Raw genomic sequence first — 14,903 nt, 5'->3', positions numbered from 1 at the left:
GAATGCAGCAATGTACAGAGACATCCTGGAAGAAAACCTGCTCCAGAGCGCTCTTGACCTCAGACTGGGGCGACGTCTTTCAACAGGACAACGACCCTAAGCACACAGCCAAGATATCGAAGGAGTGGCTTCAGGACAACTCTGTGAATGTCCTAGAGTGGCCCAGCCAGAGCCCAGACTTAAATCCCATTGAGCATCTCTGGAGAGACCTGAAAATGGCTGTCCACCAACGCTCACCATCCAACCTGATGGAGGTCAAGAGGTTCTGTAAAGGGGAATGGGTGAAACTAGCCAAAGATAGGTGTGCCAAGCTTGTGGCTTCATATTCCAAAAGACTGTACATATTTTATTTTCGTTCTTTATTTCTAATAAATTTGCAAACATTTAAAAAAATCTTTTTTCATGTTGTCATTATGGGGTATGGTGTAGACTTTTGAGGAAAAAATAGAAAAAAATAAAAATAGAATCCATTTTGGAATAAGGCTGTAACATAATGAAATGTGGAAAAAGTGAAGTGCTGTGAATACTTTCGTATGCACTGTATATAGCTAAATGCCCTGTTTGGATTTAAGCACTATGTAAAATACAGTTCATTCGCAGCTCCCAGCCCTAGTTAGGTTCTTACAAACAAAAGGTATAAATCAGATTCAGGATCATTTAAAAAAACAAACAAATAAAACAATGTGCATATGCATGTGTCAGTCAGTGTATGCATTTACATAGAAGTGCAAAAATGTTTGTGCCTATACATATGTCCATTTTAGAATCAGAATGGTGTTTGAGTACTTGGACTGCAGTGGATCCGCTATCTGCACCTGGTTATCCTTTGCAGGGTGGAGACTATCCCCTCGCATTCTGGGTGAGAGGCAGGATACCACCTAGACAGGTACAGGGCTGACACATATGGATAGACAAGCACTCGGAAGCACACGGAGGAAACCCAAACAGAAACAGTGGACCTTCTACATGCAGCAGAGTGCCATACACTCAGCCACTGTGCAATGCAACCTATAATATATTTGGAGCATGAAGCCAATAAAGACACTAGAGGTAAAAATGTAGACCACATAGATACTTTATTTAGGCAAGAAGAGGGAAAAAATGTACAAACAGTTAGATTGATCGGCATGATGTACTGATGGCAGACACCTCTGGATTAATTGTCAGGTGTTGACTTGTGGCCATAGTCAATCATTTCCTTGTCGGGGGTGTTCAAATGGAACCAGGGGCCGTCTCCCTTCTGCCTCATCTGTCGACGCACCTCCAACTGTGTCAGTCTGTTGATGACAAACGGGCAGTGAATTTATCAAAACAGGCTTCAGAAATGGAAAGCGGGGCAAGCTAGTGTTAGAGCTACATCCTTCGCTCGCTTCTGACAAATCCAAAACAGACAGTGTTTTTCTTCTAAAATATCCAACCTTCCTTTTTGCGATTGTGATTAAAATAAACTTCTGGAAAAAAAGAAATCTGACTGGAATCTAAATGTGTGACAGTGCTGTGTATGTCAGTGGTGCTCATAGTTATGTCAACCCTGCTTTGTGTTCAGGGATCTATTGAGAGGATTTGAGAGCCTCAACAGCCCCACCACTTTGGCCCCAACATAAAGAAACATAGATTTAATTATTACTGATTTCCAACGATTACAGACTGGATACAAAAGGAACAGAAACCAGTTGCAGATTGAGTTTCATCAGAGTGAGAGTTGTGGAGAGCTGGATTTTCCCCAGGTGTTGCATCAAGAGGCCCACCATCCTTTTGGTCTAACATCTCACAGACAGTTTGCATTTGGTGTTATACCGGATATGTGCTTGATGAGAAACATCCCCTTTTATTCACATATTTACATGCAGTCTTCATAAGCATAAACACGTCTGTTTGGTGTGTAACAAACAAGAAGGCAAGATATGTTGGATATGATATGTTATCACAACCGCTTTCTGGATTCTGATGTCAGAAGCTACACACCGGTACGAACACTCACCTCTCATCTGCCTTTTCTTTCTCAATTTGGATTGCAGCCATCATCTTTTCATAGTCCTTCACTGGGGAGTCATAGATGTTCCGTGCAATCCACCTGGTGATGGGGTGCTGCAAAACACAAGTATTTGATCCAAATAAATTAGTTCAATCATTTATTTGTGACAATATTAAATTTGATCCTTTCACATTTCTCTAAATTATCACCATGTGAATGTAAGAAGAACTGTACACCAACTTCTTTCTGGAAAATCTAGAATTATAGAAGTCCAAATAGCACTGTGAATATGCCTATAAATAAACATTAGAGGCAAAAACAGCTGTTTGAAAGGTTGACACTGCAGCAAAAGCTTCGTGATGGAAAGGAAGATTACAGTATGTACATACTGTGATGCCCAATTCCTAATTTCAGCCCATCCCGATCAGTGACACATAAAAACTTGTGAAAGAACTAATGAGATACGATGTTAGCTACATACCTTGTAGTACTCCCAGTGTTCAGGTTCATAGCCCTCAGGAATTTCAGCCAGCTCTGCCTCACCTTCACAACACAATCACACTCCAGTTCAATTCAAAGTAACATGCAACTTCTTTAGATTCATTCATTAAATTACATCTTCAAACTTTAAGAAATATGCTTACTTACCAATGAAAACATTCACAGATGTGACTATGATAGCCACAGGAATGCCGGTCAGCAGGATATAAAAGTGCTAAAGAAAAAAATAAAAGACCAACAAATTTGAATTAAATAATATTTAAATATTCAATATTCTAATGTAGTTCTGCATGAGGGGTAAACGAGTCTGGAGGTCTAACAAAGCCACGTCTAAAATAATTGTTACTTTTATGCAAAAGTAGTTTATTTCCTTACATTGCACCTCTATATCATAGAAACTACAAACACAGGAGTAATTGTTAGACCAGAAATTCTGTCCACTCTGGGTTTGACTTGCAAGGCTCCCTACTGGCTCTTTGTAAAGTTTATTCTCTTGTTGAATATAACCAAATGCCAGTCCTTCTGCATTAGTGAAAAATAAATACAAATATGATACAGAAAAGAGCGATAATGCGTGGTACTTATTCAGGTGGATTTGATAAGTAAATTCCAACAGTTTTGACCACTAATACCCAAAAGAATACAACTTTAATGACTGTTGGTGAGGCTGAATTTGAGTAAATGTACATTACCAGCTTTTAATATCCTTGTCCAACCTTTAAAATAGTGAGTGGGTACAGCAGGGCTCCACTTTAGTGTCTTAGCTTTTGACAGACAGCTGTTTATGAAGATTTACTGCAGCTAGCATCAATCTTATTATCTATTAACTGCAGCTACCATATCTGGGCTTGGACAACCCCTTTCATTAGTCAGGATCACTGGCAATAAATGAGATGGTGTAATACTCACCAATAAGCGCAAAAATCTCCTGTCATAGAAGTCAGAGGCTTTGATGAAGAACAATTTCTTTCCATGACCCGAACGAACGGCCACTGCAAAATAAGACAGGGGACAGTGCCATGACCACTTATTACCTTAATTAATGTTGGGTGCTTTAATGACATCATGATATATACTAACATGATATTCCTTAACATAAGGTTCATATCAATACTGAACAATCAGTGCCTCGTGATATCCACATTACTGAGGATCATTCCTCGTGTGTCTTAAATAAATCGGGAGGACAATATGAACACAATGACTGTTGTGATCATTATTTACGAAGGTTTAGAAAAAAAATGTTTAATGTGCATCCCACTGAGTCAAATGGGTTTTAAAGTGGTTTACTGAAATAAAATCCGACTAATTGTAAATATACACATTTCTCTCGTATTTAAGCTCTCGGGTTATTACAGTTTATGAAAACAAAAAATAAAATACAAACAACGTGCTGATTCATTTAGACAGAAAGACAATAAACCACAGTATTTTGTATTGTATCATGATTATATGAGGAGAAATGATAATTTGTCATTCAAACGCTATAAAGGAACTATGACACCGGCTGAATGACATTTACTTTAATCAAAGGAGCAGTTTAAAAATGTCATTAGCAGCTACCTGTAGCCAACTATTAAAGTACTAACCTTAAGTTACTTTCTTTATAGTTTTTGTTGACAGCGGGACAAACGTTACCAGCTAATGTTAGCAGGCTAACAAGCCCCGGCGCAAGGTCATAAGAAGAGACGACCACCTTTGGGCTCAAACTTCTCACTCTTTCAACGACCAGGGTGTTCCTTACCTTTATTTGTCTGTGGGATTGCTCGGGTGAGTAAGTTTGCCGCATTATTTCCCGATTTCAGAGGACTCAGTCTGGCTGCAAAAGCAGCAGCAGACCTGAGAAAACTCATTCCCACCATCGTTACTGAGGGACGACGGCTCAACAACACGATCTCTGATTCGTCGATTAAAGAGTGAAGCGGAAACCGCCATTTTTGATGAGGGCAGATCCGTTAAATTAATTTTCTAGTTTAGTGGTATTATTGTGTAAGCACGGCATATACATGTATCATATAAACAAACATTAATAACTCGAAAAAAGCCAAATAAAAAAATATATATTTAGTGTGGAAAAGTGCATGACGGGTAATGTGGGAAGTACTACAGCAAAGATGGCGGCGGCGTCCTCCAAGGCAGGACGCGTTTTGACTCTTTGCAAACAGTTTCAAAATGTCTTAAGGATATCTTCAGCGATAAACCCTCAGCTCTGTGCTGCTAGTACAACCAAGTACCAGGCTCATGTTTACAGGTAAGACGCTTTGCAGTGTGTTAAACATCACATACAACGACGTTAAAGTCAACGTGTTCATAGCTAACACTGGCTCTGATGCCCACTGATGGTTTTTGTGGATTATGTAAAAACATTATCTGCGAATAAAACAGCAGCATCAGCCCTTGTATTTAATGTGACAGACCAACAGTATACTTAAAGTATACTAAAATAATACATTTATTAATAATTAATACATTGAGGTGCTTTTTTAGGAGAGAGCTCTGTAAAAGGAGACTTTAAAGCTGCTTTTTTACTTCCTATAGCACCTGTTCAGATAGCAGTACCAGCCTCAGCCTAAATAAGTCTTTGCCAGAACTTTAAATGTCTAAGTCAGATTTACACACAATAGGCCTCTTGGCTTTTTGGGCTCTGCAAGCACATCTGTTGTTACTTCACGGTTCTTTTCCCTGTGTTTAAACGTGCCATCATGTTTCTAATAATATATCAAATACTGTTTAATCTTCTATTTGGTGTCTTGCAAAAATAAACACTAAAAGCATTTTCTGGGTCAGAAAGGAAAAGAGGGCAGTAGCTAAGGAAGGAAGGAAGAGAGGAGACATTTTAAGAGAAGCATAATGCACTTGTTTTAGGATTTGCCTAAACTCAACTTCAACCTAGGTGCAATCATAGGAAAACAACATGCAGTTTGTAATTTGCGGCGGATTGAAGTCTTGTTATGTGAATTTATATTGCATCCACCAGGGAAAGGTCTCCACTGGTTGCCCTGCCCTTTTGGTACAGCCCGAGCAGCTCAGTAGGTCAGTGTCGAGCCCTGCACACAACCATCAGCAGAAGAGGGCTGGAAGAGTTCTTTGACCTCCCTGAGAACTGGGGAGAGGCCACCGTGAAGTCAGGTAAAACACCGAAATATTATATGTGTCACGGTTTTGTTACTGCCCACCAGGCATGATGGCAGCATTTCACACATTTTTGGTTTGTTATAATCTTATAGGTGCACCATGGACTGCCAAACAACTGAGAACAAAGAGCAATGAAGATTTACACAAACTCTGGTAAGCACTGTTGAGATTACACTGGCGATTCACAGTGTGTAAACGTTTATTGGCTGTGTGTAACACTCTTTGTTTTATTTCAGGTATGTGCTGTTGAAAGAAAAGAACATGCTGCTCACACTTGAGCAGGAGGCAAGAAGGCAAAGGGTTCAGATGCCAAGTCCAGAAAGATTAAGGAAGGTTCGTATGATGCTCAAGTGACATCATTAGATTTGACGGATCAATTTTGGCAGAGTTAGGTGGGATGCAAGGTTTGTACATGGAGTATTGTGGGTGTTTGTGTTAAAACAGGAGCCCTGGTTAAGGTAAATCTTGCTTTCTTCCTGCTCCCAGGTTGAACGGTCGATAATCAGACTGGAGACGACGGTGAAGGAGAGAGAGACTGCACTGCGTCTGCTGCAGACAGGACAGGAGAAAGGCAGACCAGGAACCTGGAGGAGGAACGTGTTTGGATACGTCTACTGGTAAGGGGAAGGGTCTCTGTATACATTCTTGTCACACAGGCACACATAGATGGAGAATGAAGCCCTCTTAATTAACACTTTAAAGGTTTCTTGTGGAGTTTTTGACCTCAAGTAGCACCATGGAGCTGTTTTTTGTTTTTGTTTTTTTTTGCAGACCACAGGAGACATGATACACATTTGCTGCCTGTTAGTGATCAACACTGAAAACACTTTTTTTTTTTTGTCATTTTGTCCTAATCTTGTTTACTCACATTGGAGTCAAATTATTGTGAAAAATTAAACAAAAAAAACCTTTTTTAAGCAAACTTGGATCCATGTGAGGTTTATAGTCACACATATCCATTACTATTCCAATCTGGTTTTGGTTTCAACAGAACTTTTAAACTGTAGGCAACGCTGACTTTAGACTGTCTGCGGGTGGTTTGTAATATGGTTGTTAAATGAATTATGTGAAGTAGAATCACTCATGTACACTTGTCTTTCCCTCAGGTATCGATTCAAAGAGTATGCTATTCCTTGGTACATGAACAAAAGGTACAAGCGAAAGAGGTTCTACACACCCTCGTTTGTCCAACCACACATCAGGTAAGATATGCCACATATCTTTTATATTGTGCGGAGAGTTATGTTGTTTTTTTTTTTTTAGATCTTTACAAAAATCTAAATGTTTATTTTCTCACTTTTCTGTCCTGCAGGCTGCGCATAGAGAAGCATCTTCGAGACAAGGCCAGGAAGGCCAACAGAGAAAAAGAAACTCTGATCAAACTCAAGGAAAAGTTGCCTCACATCAAAGTTCCTGCATCGTGAAATTTCAAACACACATTTTGAACAATTTCAGGAGGTTTTGACAGCTGTGAGTCGTCTAGACACAAGTCCTAACACATTTTATCAGCTGATATAAGTTGATATGAATACTCAAGTCTGAATCAGCTCATGTCAAATATCTGAAGTTGGTCTGAAACTTGTCCCATGTAGAATCTGAGTGTATTTGTCTAGCAGTAATCTGAACCTGTAACATAAATTATGCTTCATCACCATGAAATGTTTTGGTCACTGTTTTCATACGTCATATTAAAACACACCTCATGTACTGAGTTTTCCTCATCTTATTTTACTAGTAACTTGATACTGTTACCTAAATGTAAACGTTTCATGTCAGACAACCAAGAAACCCTCTGAATTAAAATAACCATGTACATGTAAAAGTATTCTACTTTTATCACACTCATTTAAAGAAACATTTAACAAAAAAGGACTTTATTCTTAAAAGACAATATGTAGCCAGTGACAAGCAAAGTGAAAATTAAATACAGATTTGAGTTGACACTCACACTCAAGCACAGGCGAGAACTGACTGGCCTTTGCCTAAGATGAGCTTACTACACAAAGAAAGAGAGAACGGCGTATGGACAAAGACATTCACCCCAAACTGTAAGGTTGTTCTTAATACACACACCCAAATTTTGCCTCATCAGTATTTTGCAGAAACTTTGGACAACAAATTGCATTTCTCACATTGTTTTTCCCCCCAGTGCCAGTGTAGGACCAACATGCTGATATTTAATGTCCCACAGACCATGTCAGACTCTAAAGTGGAGACAAAGACATGGGCAATAGGTAGCAAGGTCAAGCTTTTGTCAATTCCAGAAAACTGAGTTTTTAAAGTTGCAAAGTTTCTGCAAAACACCAATCCTAAAGATAAGGCAAACCAGTTTATTTTGTAGGTGTTTATGACTGTCTGTGATTTATTGTGAAAATCAGACAGGCAGAATATGGACAAACTCAGTTATTTTTAAAAACAAAATCATACAAGACAAGAGCGATCATCCAGAGGTGTTCCTGAGTCCAGGGTCAGAGGTGAATGACTCATGATGAGCTTGTGACAAGGAGGGTTATGATTGGTTGTCAAAATCAAGGGCACTTTCTGTCCACGCACTGCTTTCCTCCCTCTTCGTACTCCTGTTTGGAGATCCACATCTGCTGGAAGGTTCCCTGTCGGACAAAGAAAACATTTTTCGTTTGAATACATCAGGAAAAAGGGTACACACACATAACTAAAGACAACGCTGGGGAGCAAAGTAAATTAAACACAGTTCTCACGCAGAATAAACCTACACATCAGAAAAAGTACATTTTCCTAAAAACTACAAATATTCCATCTATGTAATAAATCAGAGATAAAATAGAAAATGTCCCTTCAAATCTTTAGGTATGAATGCCACAGTATTCTGCCCTTATTCTGAAAAACAACAGCTATTGGTAGCCTGAGCCACTAGCTCTGGAGTTGTTGCTCTTATTCCCATCAGTGTGTGAGAGACAGTTTCCTGTCATAAAGATTAAAAAACTTTTTTTTTTTAAAGATGTTGATATATTCTCATAGAACAGTTTTAGCTGTGTGTCCTTACGAGTGATGCCAGGATGGAGCCTCCTATCCAGGCACTGAACCGGCGCTCCACTGTAGTGTTGTTGGCTATCAGCTTCAGCCTCATGCTCTGCAAATCAAAGACACACATGATAAACAACAACACGCACTGTATTTTGAATTTGCATTTGAATCACTAAAGCTTAAAATAATAGTGTTAATCAGAATATGTGAGGAAGTAGTGGCGTTAACTCACCGGAGGGGTTTTCTGGGAGAGTTCTCTGTTCAGTCGGTCTGTGAAGCCCTGAATGAGTGTGTTTCCTCCAGTCACCACCACACTGCCATACAGACCCTGAGACACAAGTCACAGGTCAGCAAAAGAGACTTTCTGGTTTTAAAGCAATGCTGAAGATTTGGGAGCAAAAAGTGAAAGTGCAACACGCAGGCACTCTTATAAAAACACTGCCTCTAATCAGACACTGAATAAATTCTGTGATAACGTCACATTGTTGGACATCGAACAGTGACTATGAATACATTTCAGGGGTTTAAATATACATATTTTTTGGGCATACCCAATTTGCCCCAACCAGCCTTGTTTACATTCATTTCAGATTTCTTGCATTTCTACATTTTTGTTGACATCACGTAGTGTGTGAAACATTTTGTTTTCACTACTACTGGTCAAACGCCATGGTCAGAACTAATCATCAAAATACAAGACACTGTTAATCACTGTTTTCTTTCACAGCGTTTTATGCTGTATTTTAATTGAATGAGCCCAAAATTCACCTTTACTGTATCTACATTTCCCGGGCGAGGCTAAATTTATCTCAAATCAACTCAATTGTCTCAAAGAACAGGAAACATATTTCAGCCACCAAAAAACATTGCACGCCATGTTTTAAACATCTTGATAATCACCGGCCGGATGTCGATGTCACACATTCCCACGCTGGTTGTCACCACATGGCCAACTCCCAACATGGTATTTCCAGACAGGCCCTGAAGTGGTCAGAACAAACACAAACACTAAATTACATTTCCACAAAACAAATTCATAACACATATGAAGCAACACATCTGGACACCTAAGAGAACTTTCCTTATTTAACAGCAGTATGGGTTATGTTTCTACTTTACTTTGTAACCTCCACATTTAAACTAGAATTATGAGTGGGCACACACCTTGGCGTTCGAGGGGTCAAACAGCCCCTCTGGGATCTTCAGCCTCTCAGCCCCAAAGTCACAGTTGTAGCCGTTGGGCAGCTCATAGTGCACTGTGGGCATCTGTGCAGCAACCCTAAAGAAAGAGAAACGAACATTTTAACCTTTTAGATGATGTATACCTTTAGTATGCAAACCTCCATAGATTATGTACATCAAGTTGGTAATTATTGCAAAATAAACCATGACAGGTGGATAAAACTACAATACTCGTTTATTTTTTTACATAAATTGAAAAGCATATGTGGGAGAAGCATTGGAAAGCACTGGTGTGGGAACCTCAAATACTTGCAGGTTTTAAGACTACACACTACATGCAATATATTGTGTATTCCTAGAGGGGCCAAGTAGTGGGAATCTGTTGAACTGGAGTGAAACATGTCTACGAAATGGACAGATTAAGTTGTAAATAATGCTCTTACTGTTCATCATATGGCGAGTCTGACACCTGCAGCACAGATGCCTGGAAGTCCTGGATCACACACTGCAGACAAAAGGAAAGACGAGTTGAACACACACTAAACAAAACACAACACATACCAACCAACTATAAAATAATAATTCCTTTATTACTGCAATGATACAACAAATGTAAAAGAGTGCGAGTTTGCTGCTTACGTTACACATGTAGTTGTGCCATGAGCGGGTGACTTGAGGTAGTTTCTCCTTCTTCTTCCAGCTGGCTGGGGATCCCTCCCGCACTGAATCCTGTAATGACAAACCCTGTGATTGACATGGTCTGGTATGAAGGAAGATGACAATAAGGAACAATGCATACTGTAGGTACATAATGTAAAAAAAAAACTAAAAACTAAAAAACACACACAGTAAAGTTAAACCCCTCTGGTCATAATTTGGGATTTCTTTTGGTTTTGATTTACAAACTTGGACCGGTGTGCTACAGGCTGTAAACTGGTTCAATCCATATTGTTTTACATGTATGTAAAACCAAGAGCTAACATTATAATCACCCCTTTTAAAAAATGGATGTTAATATGCATTGACATGTATGTATCCAAATAGCCAGTTAATCAGATTTACAAGCAAAATCAGTCCATACAGTGATAACAAGAGAAAAATATATTTCTACCACTGTATGATCTGTACAACTGTATGTAAGAATATTGTTTTCAAAACATTCAAAACACAACTTTTTTTTTAAAGACAATTTTTGGGCTTTTCATCCCTTTTTTGATAGGACACGTTAAGACTGAAAGAAAAGGGGAGAGAGAAAAAGAGGGGAAAACATGGAGCAAAGCAAAACTGGTTACATCAGCAGGTTTCACACTAGATAAATATATGCCAATACTTACATATCTTACCTTTGATGCAATCATGTAAGGGGGGATTATTTCAACACTTAATTCTTGAAAAAGCTCCCTACACTGCATGCTCATGAAGTCTCCAGCCAGGGGCGATTTGACGATTCCTGTCAGAGAGAATAAATACAACATGACTTAAAAAGGTAAAGTAAATCTACCGTGATTAACATTATATTTAATCTTGCTCAACTTGATACATCACTATGACCATAATGTGCCCCTTATGATTCGTCAGATTAGCAATCTGCTGAATCACTCTCCCCCTTTTGTTACATTGCAGATTCGACTCAAATAGCTACAAGAAAGCATTACATTACTGTAACATGACTGAAAAGCCATTTCTATCAGGCAGCATTTACATCAAAATAAGAGATTGTGAAACCTGATTGCTCACTGAAAATTACTCTTGTCCAACAATAGTTCATAACGGTAATAGAAGCTTGTAATAACTGATCACTTGTGGGAACAGCTGAATTTATTGGCAAGGCTGAGATGCAAGCGCCAACCAGCAGATGGCAACATAAATCACAAAAGATAAGCACATAAATCAATGAAGGACCATAAAATGTACATGAATCCTCTTAGGTGATGAATCCCCTGCCTGGTTTATATGTAGACCAGGTAAAATCTGCAGGTAGACTATCAAGTTATGATGAAAGATTTATGATAATTGGTCACCTTGCTGCAGGACGTAGCCATCATGCACTGGAATTGCTGTGGTGTGTGTGGCTCCGCTGTCCAGAACCAAGCCTGTAGACCGTCCATTCGCAAAGCTTAGATACTCAGAGTAAAGGAAACGGAATACAGTTCGACGTATAACTGATACAATATTGGTTCAACAGACTTTATGTACGGGAAATGGTAGTCTGAGACCACTATCGAACAGTTATGGGACAATTAAATGACTCATATTAGCTCTGTCCCATCCTTTTCTGGACTAAGTGAAATAGTAAAGGATACGCAGACAGCACAGCAGATTTGCAGAGGAAGAAGGCAGGAATGTTGTAATGTTCAAACATCAGCTCTGTTAGTTTCTCTCGTTTCGCTCGTGTGTTCCACTGCGGATAAAAAAAACAGTAAATGATTGTCAGCAAAACATAAACTACTAAGATTCTCCATGATATGATGAAGAAGAGAAAACACCTCCTCGCCTCACAATACTTTGCTTAGAGCTAAGGATTGTAAGTAGTAAATAAAAGTATTTACCGATGCCTCTGACATAAGCACTGGATGCAAGCTGGGTTCAGACTTGAAGTGCATCTTGTAGGTGTGATCCAAAATGGCCTGGAAACTGTCCCAGTCCTCAACTGTAAACAAGGCAGAAGAGAAAACAAGGGTAGGGCTTGTTAAATGTAACAACACTGTCAAATTACTGTCAAGTTACTGTTTTTGGCTATTATACAGGGAAGAAAAGATTCCAAACATGTATCTGTGCTTAACATGGGATAGCCAAATTCAAATTCCCTATCTAGTTTTGGTAAATAGTTTTTAATGTCTGTCTTTAGTTTATTCATGGCTACAGATCGCCAAAAATGTTAAAATAAATTTTAAACGTCACAAAAAAACACGTATCTTTCATCATCGCCACTGCTGGGTCAGATGGAGGAGAAAATAGAGCAATGATGAATTTTTAGATAATAATTTGAGCACCCGGCACCAATGTTCCAGGTCAGCCCTCTGAGGGAGCCTGTGGTCCCACGGTGCGGTTATGCTGCAATTAAGATTGGTGTCACATTCGTCTCTAAATAGCTTCACAGCCAAACTCCACTGGACCAGATTCTGATGAGCATCATCAGCTAGGTCAGTGCACCGGAGCGCTTGTTTCACATCCGCTGTCGCCAATACTCCCAGGGTGACAGAAATCAGACACACCTGTAAAATGTAGCATTTGTATCAGAAAATTTCAGTTTGGCTTGAAATGTTTTGGACAGAGTGGAAATATACTGTCAAATACCTGATCGGTCAATAGACAGGAAGTGAATTGGCTTTCATAACTGACTAATGTTTAAATCATCGAGACAAAGGCCAACATCCACTGGTACCAGCTACACTTAGTAGTGCTTTTAATATATGTATGTTATTTGAAAACTGAAAATTGAAGGAGCATTTTTTTTTTTAAACTATTTTTATATTCCATATACTAAACAAATAATCAATTAATCACAATTATGATCAAAATGTTAGTGAATAATGAAAAAAATAGGTTTTTGGAGCCCTAGTTTTGGATAATAGTTCTCCAGTTGATAAAATAATAATGTTTTAGCTAGATAGCATCGAACAGATGTGAGAAAAACACCACAAAAAATAACAGAAAACAGGGGAGAAAAGGGGGGATTTGAGACTGAAACTGAGATTCCGACTATAGCGTGGAAAACTAACCCTAGATCCAACAGTGACTTAACCCTATTTCAGGACAATAGCTCCAGTTCAGCACCAAGGACAGCTCTGGAGTCACATCTGGCTTTGGGTGGTCAACACATCCAACACATACGAACCAATCGGGACGGGAAAATATGATCACTGTCAGGCAGACATGGCGGTTAACCCAAAACAGAAAGGGGTTTGCCTTCCATCAAGAGGATGCTAGACGGGAGGGCTCATAATAATGAGTTGGCTTGGTCTTCAAATAATCTCATTAATATTCATGATGAACAGCAGTCATCTATACGTCAGCGAGGTTTGTGCCGAGTTCATCTACAGAGTCGGCTGTCAGACCAAAACAGTCTAATTATGGATATGGATCAAGCTGTCAGGATTATAAATATTCATTTCTGAGTTTACGTCACAGACCGTGACGAAGAACGGGATCACACACACGCCCCATGTGTGTTCTTATAGGAGATCTCTCAGCATTGCACACACACAGTATGTTGGTTTTAATGCATGAAAGAAATCACACGCCGTGGGTCAACACTCACTCATGCCATTCTTGAGCGGAGACATGACCTCCATGTTTTCCCTGGGTACCCTCAGCTGGTTGGTATCAATGTAGTAGGTGGTGCCACTCTGCTTGCCCTTGTCACCGTCCGTCTCCATGGGCGTGCTGCCATCCTCTCGGTCAAGGGTCACACCTATCACTGTGGGAAAGTCCGCCTGAGCAAAAATAAAACGGGACAGAATGCAGATCAAGACGCATTCTCATATGGTTAACCAATATCATTCACAAAAATCTTTAACGCCATCCCAAACACTGAATGAAAAAGTTCCCGTTTTTGTGAAACTGTGATAGTGAGGCAATACTCTTCTGACTTAAAAAAAAAAACAAAGCGTACAAATGTTAAGACATGCTGAAAAGTACCTGATTTTATTGTGTAATAATGATTTGGCGTGTACTGAGTAATTCATCTTGCACAAAGAATGTCTGCACATTGCAACTCAAAGCCACAAGGACTGAAGTTGTTCCATACGCAGTTAGGAACAGCACATGTGTTACTAATAACATCAACGATAAAGCGTAGCAGCTAAATGTAACTCAGCCATCAACCATTTAATTGTTGCCAGCTATGCTTTTCCTACAGTGACATGTTTGCTTTTTACAGCAGCTCGGGTCAAACCAAGAGGGAACATTATATATTACAATTAGGCCTAAAACAATAAGACGACTGATCGATTAGTCTGTCGACAGAAAATACATTTTAAGCAAAAAAAAATCACCTAGACTTCAGTTGTTCGCGCTACACAAATGTTACGATTATCTATCAACCAAGAAACTAATAATAAAGATTAATTTTAATTTTGAAAACAGACAGTAAAGTGGAAGGATG

General features: G+C 39.2%; 3 protein-coding genes across 4 annotated transcripts in view; 1 reads left to right on the top strand and 2 right to left on the bottom strand.

Moving 5' to 3' along the window:
- Positions 1-1,057: 1,057 nt before the first annotated feature.
- ndufb5 (NADH:ubiquinone oxidoreductase subunit B5) lies at positions 1,058-4,379 on the bottom strand. Its single transcript, XM_035652627.1, has 6 exons — positions 4,221-4,379; positions 3,386-3,468; positions 2,624-2,690; positions 2,457-2,518; positions 1,982-2,088; positions 1,058-1,277 (listed from the first exon to the last, which is right to left on the bottom strand). The coding sequence occupies exons 1-6, from the start codon at positions 4,336-4,338 to the stop codon at positions 1,157-1,159; spliced, it is 558 nt and encodes a 185-aa protein (XP_035508520.1). The 5' UTR covers positions 4,339-4,379; the 3' UTR covers positions 1,058-1,156.
- A 194-nt stretch (positions 4,380-4,573) lies between these two features.
- mrpl47 (mitochondrial ribosomal protein L47) lies at positions 4,574-7,322 on the top strand. The gene is made up of 7 exons (XM_035653017.1): positions 4,574-4,727; positions 5,454-5,605; positions 5,704-5,764; positions 5,848-5,944; positions 6,098-6,228; positions 6,718-6,813; positions 6,924-7,322. The coding sequence occupies exons 1-7, from the start codon at positions 4,591-4,593 to the stop codon at positions 7,033-7,035; spliced, it is 786 nt and encodes a 261-aa protein (XP_035508910.1). The 5' UTR covers positions 4,574-4,590; the 3' UTR covers positions 7,036-7,322.
- Positions 7,323-7,468: 146 nt separating this feature from the next.
- The window catches only part of actl6a (actin-like 6A), a 9,690-nt gene continuing 2,255 nt past the window's right edge, over positions 7,469-14,903 (bottom strand). Inside the window, exons 3-14 of one of the 2 annotated variants that reach the window (XM_035653015.1) lie at positions 14,058-14,232; positions 12,346-12,446; positions 12,100-12,197; positions 11,818-11,912; positions 11,131-11,246; positions 10,436-10,525; positions 10,240-10,301; positions 9,779-9,893; positions 9,515-9,595; positions 8,847-8,942; positions 8,634-8,720; positions 7,469-8,220 (exon numbers count right to left, since the gene is read on the bottom strand). In XM_035653015.1, the coding sequence (XP_035508908.1) occupies positions 8,140-8,220; positions 8,634-8,720; positions 8,847-8,942; positions 9,515-9,595; positions 9,779-9,893; positions 10,240-10,301; positions 10,436-10,525; positions 11,131-11,246; positions 11,818-11,912; positions 12,100-12,197; positions 12,346-12,446; positions 14,058-14,232 (1,197 nt within the window). In that variant the 3' untranslated portion in view covers positions 7,469-8,139. The remainder of the gene's footprint in view (positions 8,221-8,633; positions 8,721-8,846; positions 8,943-9,514; positions 9,596-9,778; positions 9,894-10,239; positions 10,302-10,435; positions 10,526-11,130; positions 11,247-11,817; positions 11,913-12,099; positions 12,198-12,345; positions 12,447-14,057; positions 14,233-14,903) is intronic. The other variant, XM_035653016.1, reaches the window with a different exon arrangement.

The sequence above is a fragment of the Morone saxatilis genome, unplaced genomic scaffold (assembly GCF_004916995.1).
Source record: "Morone saxatilis isolate NCDOM2014 unplaced genomic scaffold, NCSU_SB_2.0 Contig12, whole genome shotgun sequence".
NCBI classification, from domain to species: domain Eukaryota; kingdom Metazoa; phylum Chordata; class Actinopteri; family Moronidae; genus Morone; species Morone saxatilis.
The sequence above is the reverse complement of the archived record's forward strand: the minus strand, read 5'-3'. Positions and strand labels throughout refer to the sequence as shown.